Source organism: Aquarana catesbeiana, linkage group LG08 (assembly GCF_042186555.1).
Source record: "Aquarana catesbeiana isolate 2022-GZ linkage group LG08, ASM4218655v1, whole genome shotgun sequence".
Lineage (NCBI taxonomy): Eukaryota > Metazoa > Chordata > Amphibia > Anura > Ranidae > Aquarana > Aquarana catesbeiana.
Window position 1 is genome coordinate 169,498,509 of NC_133331.1, and position 19,608 is coordinate 169,518,116.

At 42.5% G+C, this 19,608-nt stretch overlaps 1 protein-coding gene across 1 annotated transcript in view; it reads right to left on the reverse strand.

The window, feature by feature from the left end:
* The window catches only part of CDH23 (cadherin related 23), a 1,935,615-nt gene that overhangs the window by 195,094 nt on the left and 1,720,913 nt on the right, over nt 1-19,608 (reverse strand). Inside the window, exon 37 of the mRNA XM_073596703.1 lies at nt 10,642-10,863. Coding sequence (XP_073452804.1) covers nt 10,642-10,863 — 222 coding nt within the window. The remainder of the gene's footprint in view (nt 1-10,641; nt 10,864-19,608) is intronic.

The window sequence follows — 19,608 nt, forward strand, 5'->3', positions numbered from 1 at the left end:
TTTTTCATAACATAATAAACATGTTATATTTACTTGCTCTTTGCAATAGTTTTGCACAGAGCTGCCCCAAACCTCCTCTTCTGGGGTCCTCCAAAGGCGATGTCTGCTCCTCTTCTCCAAGTGCCCATAGCAAGCTGGTCTGCTGGGGGAGCACTCATGTGAGCGTGCTCCTGAGCTAGGCTGTGTGTGTCTATAGACACACACAGTGCAATGTGACCCCACCTCCTGCTCCCTCCTTACATGATTTCACTGAATGCTGCAGACAGGCTCAGCGCTGGATCAAGATGGGACTCATGTAAGTGTTTAAGGGGACAGTATGGAGGCTAGGGGGTTGGCACATATACTGAAAAGTTTTGTACCTTAATGCAGACAATGCATTAAAGTAAAAAAAAGCCTTTGCCTTTATAACCACTGACTAGTCCCTAGTATGTTTCTACCTTATTGTTTTTATCAATAGATACCTGTAAGCTCTCATATAATGAAATAATTCTGAAAGCTGAAATACGGACTCTCAAAAAATGTATAAAAAAAAACAGTCATTGATCCCATTGGGATGGACGGGTGGTCTGGAGGCATGATTCATTTGATCTGCAGATCGTTGAGGGAATTTTTATCTTTTTCTTTTTATGGATCTTATATTCTCTTTTGGATAGATTGAGTTTAATCTAGATCCTTTTGTTCTTTATCTTCCTATACATGTATTCAAGTTCTTTCTTTTATGATTTAATGGAGATTGTAACATCAAATGTATGACATTTTCTTTAATATTAGTATCTTATGTACAAGCAGATACACTGCTCTATTTCATTATTATTGTAAGTTTCAATAAACATATTGAACAAGAAAAAAAAAACTGTCATGTCATTTTGTTAAAACAAATACACATTTTGAACCAAACAGCATCTCTGGGAAGAAGCGCAAAAAATACAGCTACCCTAGTATGTCAGCTTGGAAAAAAAAATAAAACAATTGCTTATTATGGCATGTGAAATACAGGAACAAGCATTTGATAATGATCCAGTATAAAGAAAAAAAAAATGACACCAAGTAACACTGTTATACACACAGGGCTTTTTTTTTAGGGGGAACTCGGTGGAACTCAGTTCCACCACCTCTGGCTCAGACCCTTTGGTGCCTGCTCACCACAATCACTTGTAATCACAGAAGTCTGGTTTCTGTGTTTACAAGTGACAGCTCTGCACTCTGTGTGTAACCCCCATGAACTCTGTATGTAATGCAATCCTGATATTTAGTGCCCCTTTAAGACCCTTCTACTATTTGTGAAATATGACCACACCCACTATTTGATGTGATTTGGAGGGTGTGTGTGGGGGGAAGGGTTTTGGGGGGGTTGTGGTTGAGTTCCAGCACCTATAGAGAAAAAAAGCCCTGTATACACATTAAAAAAATTACGTTTTCTGCATGCCACATTTAGATGTCACATAACCAGAACAAGAAGAACTAAGTCCAGACAGAGTCCATTACCACTGATAGACTCTCAACATTAACAGAAAAACAACTAAAGCAAATTAGCAAATCAAAGTGTATGACCTAGCTACAAACTTTCATTCCATTATTATGTACTTCCACCAGCAGCTTTCTTTAGGGAAGTTTATATAAGTTTGGGTGCAGAAGTTGGCAATGCCTGCATGACTTGAACAATGCTTCACCCTCCTTCCAGGCTCTCTCTTACGAGAACACTAAACTCTGGTTTAAAAATAAAAACGTATTTTCAATGATGTATTCTTAACTTCAAAAAGTCCCTTCTATTGCTCTCGGCCTTCTCCAAATCTCCATATGTTTTAGCTGCTGTGATCTGACTTCCTGTTAGAGGGTGGCTACATTGGTTCTCCTTGGTTCGACTGTATGTAGGAATGTAGCCACCCTCTCTCGCTCACACCAGACAGGAACTATAGATTATGGGATGTGTAGTGAGCATAGAGCAATGACCACAACTAACATACATTGCTTGTTTCAAAGAAACAGAAGTGAGGAGGAAAAGAAGAGGTTCTTCGTGGAGAACAATACAGGGAGACAGGAAAATATAGTATGAAACAATTTAATGAAAAATAGATTACAGGACCATTAAAGTGGTTGTAAATCCACAAACAAAACAAAAAAAAACTGCAAGACAAAGGCATAATGAGCTAGTATGCATTGCATACTAGCTCATTATGTATTACTTACCTTAGATCGAAGCCCCCACAGCAGTCCTCGTTCACCGTTCCGGCCGGCGACATCACTTCCGGAGTTACTTCCGGGTATCACGGGCTCAAGCTCTGTGAGTGCGCACGCATGCGCACGGGAGCCGCCAGTAGCGGCCCAGTCTAACTGAAGCAACGGCACGTACTGTCATTGCTTCAGTGCGCATGTGCCCGTGACGTCGGCACATGCAGATACAGGGGATATCTCCTAAACCGTGCAGGTTTAGGAGATATCCAGGGTAGCTACAGGTAAGCCCTATTATAGGCTTACCTATGGCAAAAAGTGGTTGTAAAGGGTTAACATCCACTTTAACCACTTCAGCCCTGGACCATTTGGCTGGCAAAAGACCACAGCACTTTTGTGATTCGGCACTGCATCACTTTAACTGACAATTGCGTGGTCATGCGATGTTGCTCCCAAAGAAAAATTTACGTTCTTTTTTCCCCACAAATAGAGCTTTCTTTTGGTGCTATTTGATCACCTCTGCGGTTTTTACTTTTTGCGCTATAAACAAAAAAAGAGCGACAATTTTGAAAAAAACGCATTATTTTTTACTTTTTGCTATATTAAATATCCCCCAAAAATATATAAAAAAACATTTTTTTTCCTCAGTTTAGGCCGATACGTATTCTTCTACATATTTTTGGTAAAAAAAAATCACAATAATCGTTTATTGATTGGTTTCCGCAAAAGTTATATCGTCTACAAAATAGGGGATAGTTTTATGCCAATTTTTTAAATATTTTTTTTTTTTTACGAGTAATGGCGGCGATCAGCGATTTTTATCATGACTGCGACATTATGGAGGACAGATGAGACACTTTTTGCCGCTATTTTGGGACCATTCACATTTATACATCGATCAGTGCGATTAAAAATGCATTGATTACTGTGTAAATGTGACTGGCAGTGAAGGGGTTAACCAGGAGGGGGCGCTGTAGGGGTTAAGTGTTTCCTAGGGGTGATTCTAACTGTGGGGGGATGGGTTATGTGTGACACGACACTGATCACCGCTCCTGATTAAAGGGAGCTGTGATCAGTGTCAGTGTCAGTGTCACTAGGCAGAAAGGGGAAATACTTGTTTACATCAGCATTTCCCCATTCTTCCTCTCCGTGAGACAATTGCGGGTATCCCCGCTAACATCGAGTCCGTGGGACCCGCGATCACACTCACGGAGCCCGCGGCGGGCGCGTGCCCACGAGCCGTGTCTTAAAGGGCAACGTACAAGTACGTTAATATGCCTGTATGTGCCCTTCTGCCGAGGTATATCGGCATGCGCCGGTCAGCAAGCGGTTAAGTAGTGGAATGTTAATGGATTGTTTTTGGAAAATAAGGATGTTGTTTAGTGTCCAGGACAGTACAGGCTTGCATCTAGTGCAGTGAATGCTTTTCTGAGCCGATCAACTTAAAGTGTTACTAAACCTACAACAGTAAAATCAGTCTGTATATGCAGCATAGCATGCTTGTTATACTCACTGTGGAACCTAAGGGGTTAATCCTCCGCATAGTATAAAAAGGCTGTTTGATCCTATCTTCTCTGATCCTGCCCTTCTCTTATAGTCCCCAAATCCATCTGCTGATAGTCCAGAGCCCTAGGAGACACTCTGCACACGCTCAGTTTGGTGTGTATTGCTAAAGAGTTTTTTTTTTTTTTTAGTAGGTTGCATGTGATCAGCACAGGGCCAATCAGCTGTGTACAGACAGAAAGTCAGGGGTCATGCAGCCTCATAGGACAGTCAGAGAAGAATGGAAACTCTTCCTACAAGCTTTAACCACTTGCTTACCGGGCACTTAAACCCCCCTCCTATCCAGACCAATTTTCAGCTTTCGGCGCTGACGCACTTTGAATGACAATTGCGCGGTCATACAACACTGTACCCAAATGAAATTTTTATCATTTTTTCACCACAAATAGAGCTTTCTTTTAGTAGTATTTGATCACCTCTGCGGTTTTTACTTTTTATTAAAAAAATGTAAAAAACTGATTTTTTTTTTTTTTAAAAGTTTATTTTTTTATATTTTGTTTTAAAAAATTTTAAACGGGTAATTTTTCTCCTTCATTGATGTACGCTGATGAGGCGGCAGTGATGGGCACTGATAGGCGGCAGTGATGGGCACTGATGGGTGGCAGTGATGGGCACTGATGGGTGGCAGTGATGGGCAGCACTGGCAGGTGGCACTGATTGGCACTACAGGTGGGCATTGATAGGTGGCACTTGTGGGCACTGATAGGTGGCACTTGTGGGCACTGTTAGGTGGCACTGTGGGCACTGTTAGGTGGCACTGTGGGCACTATTAGGTGGCACTGTGGGCACTATTAGGTGGCACTTTTATTGGGTACTGATGAGGCAGATGTGCCTCTTCCACTTGGGGACCGATGTCCCTCACATCCGATCCGGTGATCGGCTTTTTTTTCTACTCGCGCTGTCAGCGTGAGTAAAAAAAAAAAACGATTACCGATCTTTTGTTTACATCATGTGATCAGCTGTCATTGGCTGACAGCTGATCACATGGTAAGGGGCCGGGACCGGCCCCTTACACAGATCGGTGATCAGCCGAGTCTCAGTGACTCGGTGATCACAACGCGCCCGGCGCGCGCCCTGCAGGGCGCGCGCAGGGAGCGTGCACAGGGGAGGACGTCATATGACGTCCTCCCGGGAATGTAGGTCCGCGCTGTAGCCGTCATTCGGCTATAGCGCGGATGCCAGGTGGTTAACCAGTGCTCAGCTAGACACTGATAGAACTCACAAGACTGTTTCATACTGCTGATGAGAAAAGGTATTTAGCATTTTATATTTACTAAAAATAATTGCATTTCCATGTCCTGTGTGCTGTGGAAGACCAGATATAGTGAATGCAGAGTCCTGGGTTTAGTAACACTTTAATAATTTCTTTTGATTCCAAAATGCAGTGGTCATGTAATGAAAGTTCATAGAAACATACACATAAAGAGAACCCTTTTTCCAGATCACATGACTAGTCATTTCTTGAATTGTTAGATATTTCAGAGATGCTTTGTGCAAATTGTTATTCAGACAGTTCTGGCATGATAATGTAATAAGGGACATTTTCCAGTGACACAACCAATGCAGGGGCATTTTTTTCCAAAGGGGCATACTAAAGAATACGCCCTTGGAGGTTCACCGTGTTTAACCACACAGGGATACACAGGTGTTCCCTGCATCCAAGTACAGCAGTCCCATTCATGTCAACTGGAAAGCAACATCAGTACAGACACAGCCACTGCTCCCAATTTGATATCCGTGTGGGTGTATGGAAGCAGTGGCTGTTTCCATGCCAACACTGTGTGCCAATTAACATCAGTGGGAATGCCTGCAAGGGGATGAATAGAACAGCTCTGATGCTCATCCCCATGTGTGTAAACACTGTGTTACCTTAACTACACCCTAAATGCAGGTCACAAACGCAGTGCATTTGTCTGCATCTGTGGGCCTATTAACCACTTCAATACCAGGCACTTTCTCCCCTTCCTGCCCAGGACAATTTTCAGCTTTCAGTGCTGTCGCAGTTTGAATGACAATTGCGCGGTCATCCATCACTGTACCCAAACAAAATTTTTATTATTTTGGTCTCACAAATAGAGCTTTCTTTTGGTGGTATTTGATCACCTCTGCAGTTTTTATTTTTTGCTAAACAAACTAAAAAAGAACAACATTTTTGAAAAAAAAAAAGTTTTTCTTTGTTTCGGTTATAAAGTGTTGTTTTCTCCTTCACTGACGGGCACTGATGAGGGGGCACCGATGGGCACTGATGAGGCGACACTGATGGGGACTGATGAGTTGGCACTTATAAGGTGGCACTGATGGGCACTGATGAGGATGCACTGATATATAGAATTGATGGGCACTGATAGGCGGCACTGATATGAAGCACTGATGGGCACCAATAGGCGGCACTGATATGCAGCACTGATGGGCACTGATAGGCGACACTGATGGGCACTGACTGGCGGCACTGATGGGCACTGACAGGCAGCTGTGATGGGCACTGACAGGCGGCTGTGATGGGCACTGACAGGCGGCTGTGATGGGCACTTACAGGCGGTACTGACTGGCACTGACAGGTGGCACTGATGGGCAGCACTGATGTTGAGGTACTGACAGGTTTTCCTGCTGGGCACTGAGATGGGCACTGACTGGCACTGTGGTGGGCACTGATTAGCACTGATATGGGCACTGATTGGCACTTTGATGGGCACTGTGAGCTGTGTTTTTTATGGGGCACTGACTGACAGCTTATGGGCACATTTTAAAAGGTGTTGTGGCACATCTGAGGGGGCTGTGCTGATAATCAATGTGCTGATTATCAGCACAGACCCCCCTCTGATAGGGAGATCCGCCGATCGGCTCTCCCTGTCAGGGCAAAACGAGAAACGCCGCTTACCGGCACTTCCTCGTTCACGCGATGATCAGCTGTGATTGGTCACAGCTGATCACGTGGTAAGAAGCCTCTGACAGAGGCTTCTTATCACGATCGGAGATGTGGGGTGTCAAACTGACACGCCGCACTCGCGATCACCGCACTGCACGCCCCCATGGGTGCGCGCAGCATGTTATCCTGCTGGACATTATATGACACCCAGTCAGGGTAACAGAACCACTTCCCATCCGTCATCCTGCATACGGCGTGTGGGAAGTGGTTAAAGTGGATGTAAACCCTCACATATACCCAGCGAAGTGAACAGCCTCAGATGATACACAGAGAAAAATCTCCCTACATAGGTTTTACATGCATATCTGCTGTCTTCAGCTTTCTATATTCTTTAGAAAGTTAACATTGTGTTGGAAAATGTTCTTTCTGTTCCAGCAGTGGGAGGGGTCTGGGCATACACTGTGTGTTAGCTGATTGGAGGAAAGGCACACACCCCCCCTCCACAGAGGAACAAAGAAACTTACAGAGCTGTGAATAGACAAGCTCTCTGCTTATCTATGTCTATGATCCCTCCCTGACACAAATTTCAGGCTGGTTTATCTCATTTGTCAGAGAGCTTGTCAGAAGGTATCATGCTGATAACAAAGGAACGAAGCAGCAGAAAGACACGGAATTTGGGGCTTTGGAGAGAGATAATAAACACTACAGATATCTGTGCCTAGGTCACATTTCATGAATGGGGTTTACATCCACTTTAAAGTGGTTGTATACTCCGCTTGGACAATTTTACCTACAGGTAAGCCTGTAAGAAGGCTTACCTGTAGGTAAAATGAATATCCCCTAAACCAACACTGTTTAGGAGATATTCACCCTGATGTCAACAGTGCATGCACAGTGAAGGTCCGGCGAAGGTCTAGCGTATCGTGCCGGACCCTGCCGGAATGGAGGACTCCCGCGCGCCTGCGCGGCTCCGGCCACTCACAGAGGCAGAGTCAGCGACCCCGGAAGAGGCAGCGGGGCAACATGTCAGCCCCCTCAGCGCTGATGGGGTCGGGCTGCAGGTGCTTCATTCTAAGGTAAGTATTTCATAATGTGCTAGTATGCTATGCATACTAGCACATTATGCCATTGTTTTGCAGGGGTTTTTTTTGTTTTTTCTTCAGCGGTTTACTACCGCTTTAAGCTTGAGCATTTAAAAAATACATATTTTTAGCCAATGGAAAGCTAGTTACTAGGGATAAAAATGTGCAATATGTGTGTTTGTGCACCTAGGGCTCCAACTGCTCTCAGTGTCTTCAGACTCAGGAAGTAAGATGAGCAGCGCTCCAGCCGGGACAGCAATGGATCGGTGAGAGGAGTCAAGAAAGAGTTTAGGGATTGGGAGTGGGAAGGGTAGGTAGTGTGGAGTTTTCTTACCCTATGTAAAGAATGCATTAAAGCGTTTGTTACCTCAACACCTCATATTCCTGATATGTGTCTGCTGTACCATGTACTTGTATGAGAAAATATCCTGTTCTCTTTGTATTGCTTCCTTTATGTGAAATCCCTGGTGTTCCTGACAGTCCCTCTGCTTTCCTATTAAAAACTGACCACACTAAGCAGCACATGATGGTTAGTTCTCTAGCTATGCTGAGAACTCTGTGTACTCTCCTCCAATGATCAGACTTGTTCTGACACGCCTCCCCTGCACACCCATTCACTGGGGAAGCTCAGTGTGCTGCTGCTTCTCCTCCCCCCGCTCTTATGCAGCTGAGAACAGAGGGAATGTGATGATTTATAAAAAAGGGAAAAAGGGTATTTATAAATGTTTTCTTCTTATATCTATACAAAAAGATTTTGCCTTTCATTTTTATTTTAAACTGAATGGGTTTTTACAAGGTGATCATTTGCAATCATTTTAAAGTTTTACTAAACCCAGGACCCTGCATTCACTATATAAGGTCACAGAACATGAAAATGCTATTATTTTAGTAAATATAAACAGCTAAATACCTTTTCTCTTCAGCAGTTGTGATTTCTACAAGTTCCGGGTGAAGCTTGTAGGAGGAGTTTTCATACTGCACTGAGCTGTCCTATGAAGCTGCAGGGCTCCTGACCCTCTGTCTGGACATCTCTGGACAGTGCTGATTGGCTCTGTGCTGATCACATGCACTCTCCCAAGAAAAAAAAAAAAAACCTCTCTAGCAATACACACCAAACTGAGCATGTGCAGCCTGACTCCAAAGGCTCAATCCTATCCGGACTTGTCCAGGGGGACAGTGCAGGGAGGGGAGGATCTGTGCATACAAGATCGAGCAGCCTTTTTACACAATGCAGAGGATTAACCCCTTAGGTTGCACAGTGAGTATACCAAGCATGCTTTACTGCATATACAGACTGATTTTACCGTTGTAGATTTAGTAACACTTCAAGGTAAAAACATAATTTTGACTTTAGAACCACTTTAAGAGGCAGGTGCCCAATGCTGCAGGATTAGGTCACATCATGTTTTAAGAAGCTGGGATGGAAAAAAACCTGCTAAAAATATCACAGAATGCAAACATGCCGCTTGTGTTCCTCCTCAGTACTATTTATTTTTACTTTTTTCTGCATTGTCTACTTTTGGGTAAATTGTGAGAATGCACAAAAGCCAAAATGCCACTGTACTTTTCCTTTGTGCCTATGACGATAAATTATGAACTGAACCACCTTCCAAGCAGTGTTTCCATTCAACAGATACACTGCTGATAGGACTGCCTGCCAGCTTCCAAACACTGCCTCTTTCTGCCAGCATTAGACAGACTAGTGACATTCCCCGCTGTATAGGGCAGGCCAATGTATCTATCCTATCTCACTAGTGTCTCTGCCTCCATAGCTATAGCTAAGGCAGCCAGATGTTGCTCCCATTGCTAGTGATTGAGATTCGGTAACTTTTAGGCCAGTGAGAGACCGACATCTTGCTGTAACTGGTTACAGTGGGATAGGGATATGACACAGACAGATGTCCGCTTTGGCATCAAACATTTGCCCCACTGACATTACCCTAAAGGATGATAATGCCTTGTTTATGTAAAGAACTTATTAGCCCAATTCAATATAACAATAAAAAGTATGCCTTTGTAGTGGGAGAGGAAACAAGCTCAGGAAACAGCTCACAAGAAAAACCACAGAAAATGTCATGCATGTCTTATTTGGCTCGCTAATGTGCAAATTTGACACATTTCAAGAATGTTGTTTATGAATGTTATGTGCTAGAATTCCACACAGCTTCATCTCAAAAACAAGGGGTTACTGCACCTCAAAAATAGCTCCTTTACAACTTACCACATTGCAAACCCCTCACTCATCACACTTGGGCTACATTGTTTACATTACCTGACCATTATCTGTCCATACTATTATATTTTCAACTGGTTCCTTGAGAGAAAATATTTTCCCATATTTTGAATTTTACTCTACCAATCTATTTTTAAGCCTTACCCTGCTAGCAATAGTAAATAGATAGGAAAGTATATCATATTTACTTGTTTTAAACTTTTTTTTAACATTTCTACAGTTACTTCCTGGTTTCCAGGTGTAGGCAAATGATGTCATACATCCCAGGAGTCTTCAGCAGGGGAGGAGGGGTTTTCTCAGCTAAGAACACACTCCTGCATGCCTGAGCTAAGGAAAGACGGCATCTTGGAAGTAAAGGCTACAAGAATCATCTGCCCTTAGTCAAGATGGTCATGGCCCAAAATGCTAGTGGGTGTTTTTCAAAGTGATTTCTCAGCAAAATAAAGCATGGAGACATGGATGGATGGAGAAGTTTGCTTTGAATATTAAAATTGAATTACATAGAGTTTTTGGTGCTCAGATGCAGTGTAGTTCTGCTTTAATACTACTCGTTTTTGACTATATATTGTCATATTTTTGTCTTGCACCTCTTAAAGCCCAATGAAAGCTTTCAAATAGAAATAATTTGACCTCCATTACATCCAAACATCAACAAAATGCATAACAGATTATTCCGGATTTGTCAAAGAGATACTGTGCGTATTGAGCAAGTTTCATTGTATCCGTACCGTGCCACTGTTGATCGTAAAGGTGTTATTGAGGTTGCCATTTATTATATTATAGATCACTGTTCCATTAAGTCCTTCATCAAGATCCACAGCTGTAGTTGTGATAATAACAGAGTTCAGCGTCAGAGGACCCTCATCTAGCCTGACTTCATATAGCGGACTGACAAACATGGGGGCATTGTCATTTTCATCCAAGATCGTCACGTAGACTGTTGTTGTTGCCTGAAAAAATAAATAAAAATATAAAGATTGCATTCCATAAATATATTAAATATGTCATTTTAGTAAAAGACTGTCATCCATCAAATTCAACCCTTATGTGTTTTAACATATCTATCTATCTATCTATCTATCTATCTATCTATCTATCTATCTATCTATCTATCTATCTATCTATCTATCTATCTATGTGCCTTGAAAAAGTATTCATACCCCTTGAAATTTTCCACATTTTGTCATGTTACAACCAAAAATGTAAATTTATCTTATTGGGATTTAATGTGATAGACCAACATAAAGTGGAAAATAATTGTAAAAGTGGAAGGAAACCGATAAATGGTTTTCAACATTTTTTACAAATAAATATGTGAAAAGTGTGGAGTGCATTTGTATTCAGCCCTCCCTGAGTCAATACTTTGTAGAACCACCTTGCACTGCAATTACAGCTGCAATCTTTTGGATAGGTCTCTACCAGCTTTGCACATCTAGAGAGTGAGATTTTTGCCCATCCTTCTTTGCAAAATAGCTCAAGCTCTGTCAGATTGGATGGAGAGTGTCTGTGAACAGCAATTTCCCAGTATTGCCACAGCTTCTCAATTGTATTTAGGTCTGGACTTTGGACTTTGACTGGGCAATTCTAACACATGAATATGCTTTGATCTAAACCATTCCATTGTAGCTCTAGCTGTATGTTTAGGGTTGATTGTCTGCTGGAAGGTAAACCTCTGCCCCAGTCTCAAATCTTTTGCAGACTCTTATGCCGCGTACACTTGACCGTTTTTTCCGTCAGAATAAACCATCAGTTTTTCTGATGGAGTTCCGACAGAGTTCCGCTAAAACGGACTTGCCTACACACGATCACACCAAAGTCCAATCTTTTAGAATGCGATGACGTACGACAGGATTAGAAAAAGGAAGTTCAATAGCCAGTAGCCAATAGCTGCCCTTGCGTCGTTTTTGGTCCGTCGGAATAGCATACTGATGAACGGTTTTCCTGATAGGAATTGATTCCGTTGGAAAGATTTAAAACATGTTCTATTTCTAGGTCCGTCAGAATTTTCGAAAGAGAAAAGTCTGATGAAGCCCACACACAATCGGAATATCCGATGGAATGATTCCGTTGGACCTTTTCTACCGGAAAGTCCAGTTGTGTGTACGCGGCATAACAGGTTTTCTAAGATTGCCCTGTATTTGGCTCCATCCATCTTCCCATTAACTCTGACCAGCTTCCCTGTCCCTTCTGAAGAAAAGCATCCCCATAACATGATGCTGCCGCCACCATGTTTCACAGTAGGGATGGTGTGTTCAGGGTGATGTGCAGTGTTAGTTTTCCACCACACAGCATTTTGCTTTTGAGCCAGAAAGTTAAATTTTGGTCTCATCTGACTAGAGCACCTTCTTACACATGTTTGTTGCATCCCCCACATGGCTTCTCGCGAACTGCAAACGGGACTTCTTATGGCTTTCTTTCAACAATGTCTTCCTTCTTGCCACTCTTCCATAAAGGCCAGATTTGTGGAGTGCACAACTAATAGTTGTCCTGTATCCCACCTGAGCTGTGGATCTTTGCAGCTCCTCCAGAGTTACAATGGGCCTCTTGGCTGCGTCCTTGATTAATGCTCTCCATGCCTGGCCTGTCAGTTTAGGTTTACGACCATGTCTCGGTAGGTTTTCAGTTGTGCCATTCTCTTTCCATTTTCAGATGATAGATTAAACAGTGCTCCATGAGATGTTCAGAGCCTCGGATATTTTTTTATAACCTAACCCTGCTTTAAACTTCTCCACAACTTTATCCCTGACCTCTCTGGTGTGTTCCTTGGACTTCATGATGCTGTTTGTTCACTAAGGTTCTCTAACAAACCTCTGAGGGCTTCACAAAACAGCTGTATTTATACTGAGATTAAATTACACACAGGTGGACTAATTTACTAATTTGATGACTAATTTGGTGACTTCTGAAGGCAATTGGTTCCACTAGATTTTAGTTCGGGTTATCAGAGTAAAGGGGGCTGAATGCAAAAAAATGTTGAAACCCATTTATCATTTTCCTTCCACTTCACAATTATGTGCCACTTTGAGTTGGACTATCAAAAAAATTCCATTAAAATACATTTACGTTTTTGGTTGTAACATGACAAGGGGTATGAATACTTTTTCAAGGCACTGTATCTATCTACCATAGCATACATTATAGGTAATATCAGAGTATTATACAATGAGCTTGTAGCAAAAAAGTAACCACGCCAAAACAACAAATTATAACAAGACATGGTAACTTTATTTGTTACATACCATACTAAAAGAAGACACAAAGTTTAGCTTTACAAAAAAAGCAAACCATGCTATCCCATATAGGTACAGAAGCACAGTGTGCTAAACCTACCAACCAGCCATGGTTCCCTTTCTGTTTAAAAAATGAAGTCCACATTTAGAAGAAGCTTTTCAAAATCCTCCGCAGCCAGCAATAGTTCTGTCCTGAGATACTATAGGGACGGAGCAACCATTGGGACCAGCGCCCCCTAGTGCCACGGGAAGTAGCGGCATCCTGTTCTTTTGAGCTACGCAAGCACAGTGTGTACTCTCTCCATTTGCAGACCCAGAGCTCATCATAGGCAATAAGACAGATTACACACTGCACATGAACATCCCAGAATAAAAGGACGGTGCTCCCTCCCAAGACACGAGGTGGCACTGGTCCTATGGCTTCTCCATCCCTACAATAACTCAGGACAAAAGGTAGCTTCAGAGCATTTTAGGAAGCTTCTTCTCTTCTAAATGTGGTTGTGTACTTTTTAATTTAAACAGAACGGGAACCCTGGCTGGTAGGTAGGTCAAACTACACTATACTGCTACACACATAGTTTGATAGGAGACATCACTTGTAAGTCAGTCCATAAAAAACATCAGTGATCTTATTGAAAGGTTAAATGTGTACAATTTCCTTTAAATGTACCAAAACTTTGGAATCAGAGGACCCACCTATCTATCCATTCACTCTGTATCCAATCAGGCAGGCACTTGCACTACATCAGGAGCATCCAACCCCCGGCCCCAGAGAGTTTAGCATGCGGCTTGGTCCCATCTGGAGAGACTCTGGGGATGCCATGCAAACACAGCAGCTGTGTCAGCCTACATTGACAAGCCAGGTAAACGCGCCTGGAAGGATGCCGGAGATGCCATGCAAACATAGTTGATGGGTGTAGGGTGTGTGTGCTAATGAGGTCAGCTGGTGAACTGCTTCCTGTGTCTTACTGGTTTTTATGTCCTAAATCTACATACCAGGAAGTCATGAACTTTTCTATGGAACACACCAGAGGCTAGGGTAAGGCATTGTTCTAAAAATCAAAGAAAGCTTTTATTTTTCTGCAACAGAAACAACAGATCCTAACCAGAGAATGAAGACTTGGACCTCTTTGACACTTGTAAATTGTTTGAGTAGTAAGATGCATGTGAAACTTCATTCAGAATACAGGATGAGATATGTGCCGTTATAGTCAAAGGCAATGTTCAAATCGCTGTTATTTTTATCCAGGTTGCTTTAAAAAAAGTCCTGCCAGCAGTGGGTCTCCCTAACTTTGCAAAATATTACTAAGGCTGGGTTCACACTGGTGCGATGTTAGACATCACGTGCGATTTGCACCGCAACTTTGCAGCAACCCAGGGTTGAAAGGAAGATAGGGAGGCAAATGCTGGGTAAAATTACAGATTTTTGAGGTATGACAAGAGTGATGGTGACATGGTGAAAGAGACCAAACGGAGATTTCACCTGTCCCAGAGCACAAGGGAGTGCCTCACAATTGTATTGGAAATATGTTGCTGGTCAACACAATAAAACAACAACAGGTTCGTGACCGAAACCAGGGTACACTCAACCTCCTCAATATGTACCCAAAGAGGAGCTATTTGAGCAGCTTAGTCCCAGTTCACTTATATGCAATGTGGGAACCAGCGCGATTTCAGTGCGGGTTCCTGCATCACACGTCACCTGCCGGCAGTTCACACTGACATCTGCAAACCACTGCGGGTGTCATTGCAAAGCTAATGACACCCCCATATCGGATCGCAGATCAGTCTTCGGAACAGTCTTCAGAACTTTCCCAACCCTAGGAATCACATAACCTGCCAAACTCTGACATTTTTCATTATTTAAAAGTTTGTAAAGCATGCCAGGCTATTGCTACTATGAATAATAAATAACAATAAATGTGTTGTGCTAATAAACAAATGTGAATACAAATAAAATGAGACAGAAAATAGTCCAAAATCAAACTCTCTCAGATGGACCATTAAATCCATATGTTTCTGAATCTGTGAGACTACTGTAGATGAGACAAATCCAAATCCCTCCATCAGGTGAGTATACCACCACGACAGTTGAAAATGGACTTGTATCAAATAGCCTGGACTCTTTATTACGAAGGGTCAAACAGGCTAGACGGTATAATCCCCAGCACTGGTCACTGATAGGGGGTAGAAAAGGGAACCACATCAGGATCGTTTCCAGAGTATCTGAAAACTCTTCTCTCAAAGCGTCTAAATAGCCAAATGCTTATCCAGATCCCCTCCCCTGCCAGTCGGGTCTGTGCTGTTTGCCAGAGTCTTATAAATCTCAGGACTGGATGAACAAAAATACAAATCCTTTGACAGGATTTGGCTGTTTGGACGCTTTGAGAGAAGAGTTTTCAGATACTCTGGGATCGATCCTGATGTGGTTCCATTTTCTACCCCCTATCGGTGACCAGTGCTAGGGATTATAACTTCTAGCCTGTTTGACCCCTCATAAAAAAGGGTCCAGGCTCTTTGGTAAGAGTCCATTTTCAACTGTGGTGGCGATATACTCACTTGGTGGAGGGATTTGGATTTATTTCATCTACAGTATTGTCACGGATTCAGACACATATGGAATTAATGGTCCATCTGAGAGACTCTTATTCATTTTGGACTAATTACTGTCTCATTTTATTTGTATTCACACATTTGTTTATTAGTGCAACACATTTATTGTTATTTGTCATTTATTGTGGAAATATCTCACATTAGAGGTGCTGCTTTTAGTTTCACATTTATATATGTTTTTTTCACAAGTGCAGTATTCTTTTGAATTTTTGGTCATTCTTGATACTATGAACCAATTTGAACGCTTCTGTGAGACCCTCATACCCAAGATATGCATGCTAAAACATTGAATTAGTCAGGCCCAGTGCACAATGGGGGAAATTCATAAAGGGTGTCATAGACACTCTTTAGAATTCTGTTGGTCCGGATATTGAATTTAAAAACAGAAAAAAAAAACACGCTGGATGCCTAAAAACCATATGCAGAAAATAGCAGCTGTCACAATACTTTAATACAGGGTATATATTCAAATAAACAAGACAGTGCAGGACTTAACAAATATCACAAATGTTGTGCACACAAAGTCTGTGCTGAAAGTAAAAAGTCCTTAATAGCATAGATAAACACAAGAGTGATGGTAAAGTTCCACACATTGTAAAAAGATCCCAGGTGACTGGTAATCTATTCACACAATGCAAAGGTGAATCCTGGAAGTGGCGAATCTCCAAATCCCAATAGTGAAAGGTGGAACTGATAGGGAACTGGTCTCAGTTCCTCTCCAGGCTTTGCCCATTCAATGACTCAAGTCATTTCCAAATATAGGCATCACGACTATCCCCAGGCCCTTCTTTTCATTTAGTAGCCACACGTGCAGGAAGCTGTCACATTAATAACAGCTTTCCAGCATAGGCATGTCCCATTTATTGCCAATTTCTAAATCTGGAAACTGGCGGTGATTATTTAAGAAACTGCCGCTGCCATAGTGACAGGTTCTTAAAGTGGTGGCAGTAAGAATTACCTGAATTTGTTGCCCATGTCAATAATGTTACCAAAACTGGCACAAATGCTTGCCTGAATTAAGCACAGGTAGTTCTAAAGTGACCTGAGAGTTGTGAGAGAGTTCCCCCAGAATGTCTATATAGGGAGTGTTACGCTCGTGTAGGTAATTTGTACCCACTATGTCTCAAACAGAGCCCCACAGCCAGCAACATCCACTGACTACATGGAAAACGTCTGTGTCCTTTTCTGCTTTTTCAGACCAAAATGTGGCTGATCGGCAGTAATTGGATGTAAATGAACACAAGTCCATTTACATCAAGCCACCCATAGATATAATATGGGTCTGGAAAAGTCCAGTTTTTAAATGCAGTAAAAAAAAAAAAAAAAATTGAACATATCCAATTTATCATGTGAGTAACATGCCGTTAGCAATATTGCTATCGATCGGGTGGGCTCAGTGCTCCCTCCTGGCTGGAGCCTATATTACTTCGCTAGGCCCCACATATAGAAGGATAACATCTTCTCACCTGCAAGGGACACCTGTCTTGTCATTGACTAGTCATTTTGAGAAGGATGATGTAGAGCGCTGTCTCTCTCCACCAACATTTCATACTTAACCCTTTGACACCTTCAGCCTTGGAGGGGAGCCACTGCACACATCACGAGCCCTCAAACACTGTAGTTCCAGGCAAGTTCCCTCGGACCAGTTTCGTTCTGCAGTGGACCCTAAAATAGGGGCCCATTTTTACTTCAGGGAGCATCACGTGCCAGACAGCCCTACCTATGTGACGTTTTTCACCCAGCCACCACCGTTCCCATATATTCACACTATTCTCCACAAGAATCATACCAGACCATTACACTTAACTACTCCTCGTTCTCTCTTTTTCAATAGCTGTGGTGTTCTACCCTAATCAGTAGAGTGGTGTCCCCCAATGGCAATATAGAGGAAGTCCAGTCCTCAGACTCATGCCAAGGTCTCGCTGATGGGTACTCTGCTGTTAAACAACAATTACATTTTCACATGCATGGTCACACCTCCAACTTCCCAAAGACCATGAGATTTCCTCTTGTTTTTTTTTCATTCCCCCAAAGACAGAAAGTGACATATGCATGCACTGTTAACCCTTAAGGCACAACACATAAGTAGCTTTTTTGCTACCTGCCTATATACACTTGGTGTGTTATTACACAGGCGGCTGCACGTTTTTGAGGGATCTCCATGGCAAAGACTACCCGGCATTATACTCAGCAGCGTCTACCTTTCTGGGGGGAGTCTGCGATCAATTACTTTGTGTAAATTCGTGGCAATGTTTACTATGAGGGGGGATTTGTGCTAGCGCTCATTTATTCACCTTTCTCTGCCACTTCACTGCATCTACCTTCAGCTCTATACCTCCTCCCATTTGTGAACATTGGTCGTGTTTACAACGGATCTCTACCCTCTGATGGGATTTTCTGACCCCTCAGCACCTGCTCTGTAATTTGTCTGCACTGCTTTTAGCTATGAGGTTGTGTTTTATACTTTATTTTACTCAAATGCTCCTGAAGAAGCGCAAGGCGTGTAACATGTAGAGCAAGATATTACTTCACTGTAATATAACCGTACTCTTGGATTCACCGTTACTATACAGCAAATGTATTTGTTGTCAGATTCCATGTGGCGATAAGTCGGTTTTATTTAGCTATATATTCTTCTCATTGGTTAATTTTATCAGTGTGATTTTATACATGTTTTGTCATTTTTCTCTAAATACATTTCTATTTTTGTAACCTTTGTGTTGTTGTGCCTAAAATGTCCAAGCTCTCTTTATCAAATTTCTCCTAATCTCAATGGGACGTGGGACCTTATATCTATGTAGTGTCCACAGTACCACTCTGTGTTGATACAATACATTTTTTTCAATATACGAATGTCACAAAGGTTTGTAAATAATAGCCACAGGATTTAAAATAAAGATCCTTATGTAGCACCCTCCTAGTTAGGCTGCTAGGCAAATTTAGTTTTTTGGCTCCTGCTGTAACTAGAGGACAGAGTTGCCAACCATCAGTAAATCAATTGACAGTTTGTAAATATTAATAATTTTTACAGCTGTCAGTAAATTTTATCAGCTCTTTTTTTAAGGCGGGTTAGTGTTGACTCAGCAAGTGTAAGAGAGTACCCCTTTACACCTTGATGCAGCACCAGCAGCTACTTACCCAGGCAGAGTTTGGAGCCAGTTGGGATTATTTATAAATAGAAGCAGGCTGGAGCCAGTGGTGGAAGACGCAGGGCACCACATTTGCCAGTCCTGCTCCTCTAGTTATAGCTGCAGAGTCTTAACTGTGCTCTGCCTGCTGCCTCTCTGCCTAAAAAGATAGTTAGAACGCGGTGCTTGTCTGCCGGCAAAAGTTCCTGAAGCTTGTGCCCACTAGTCACACTACACCCTCCTCCTGAGTAACTTATCCTGCTCTTCTGCAGCTGCAGTTCTTTATTAGGTACTGTCAATGAGGGGGATTTGAGGGTGGGAGTAGAGCACTATACTGGGCACCCCTGTACTCTACACTGGCATACTCCTGAACCTTGCACTCTGCATGCATCGCACACTTGAACCCTGCACTCTGTGTGTAGCGCACGCCTGAACCCTGCACTCTGTACTTATCGCACACTCCTGGTATTTAATGCCCCTTTAAGACCCTCCCACTGTTGATGCAGAAGGTGATATTGCTGCCTCCTGAATGTGTTTTTTTTTCCAGCCAAAAAGGAATTTTGCATTGAAATACTGTGTCACAATCACAACCACAAGGCAAGCATTTGGTTTGTGGCTGCTGCGCAGCCCCACTGAGCTCAACGGCAAGTTTGACAGGTTAAAATTGCTGCACTATGAAGCTAATCATCGAGGCCCAGTTGGTGGCAGGGATGCAGTCAAATAG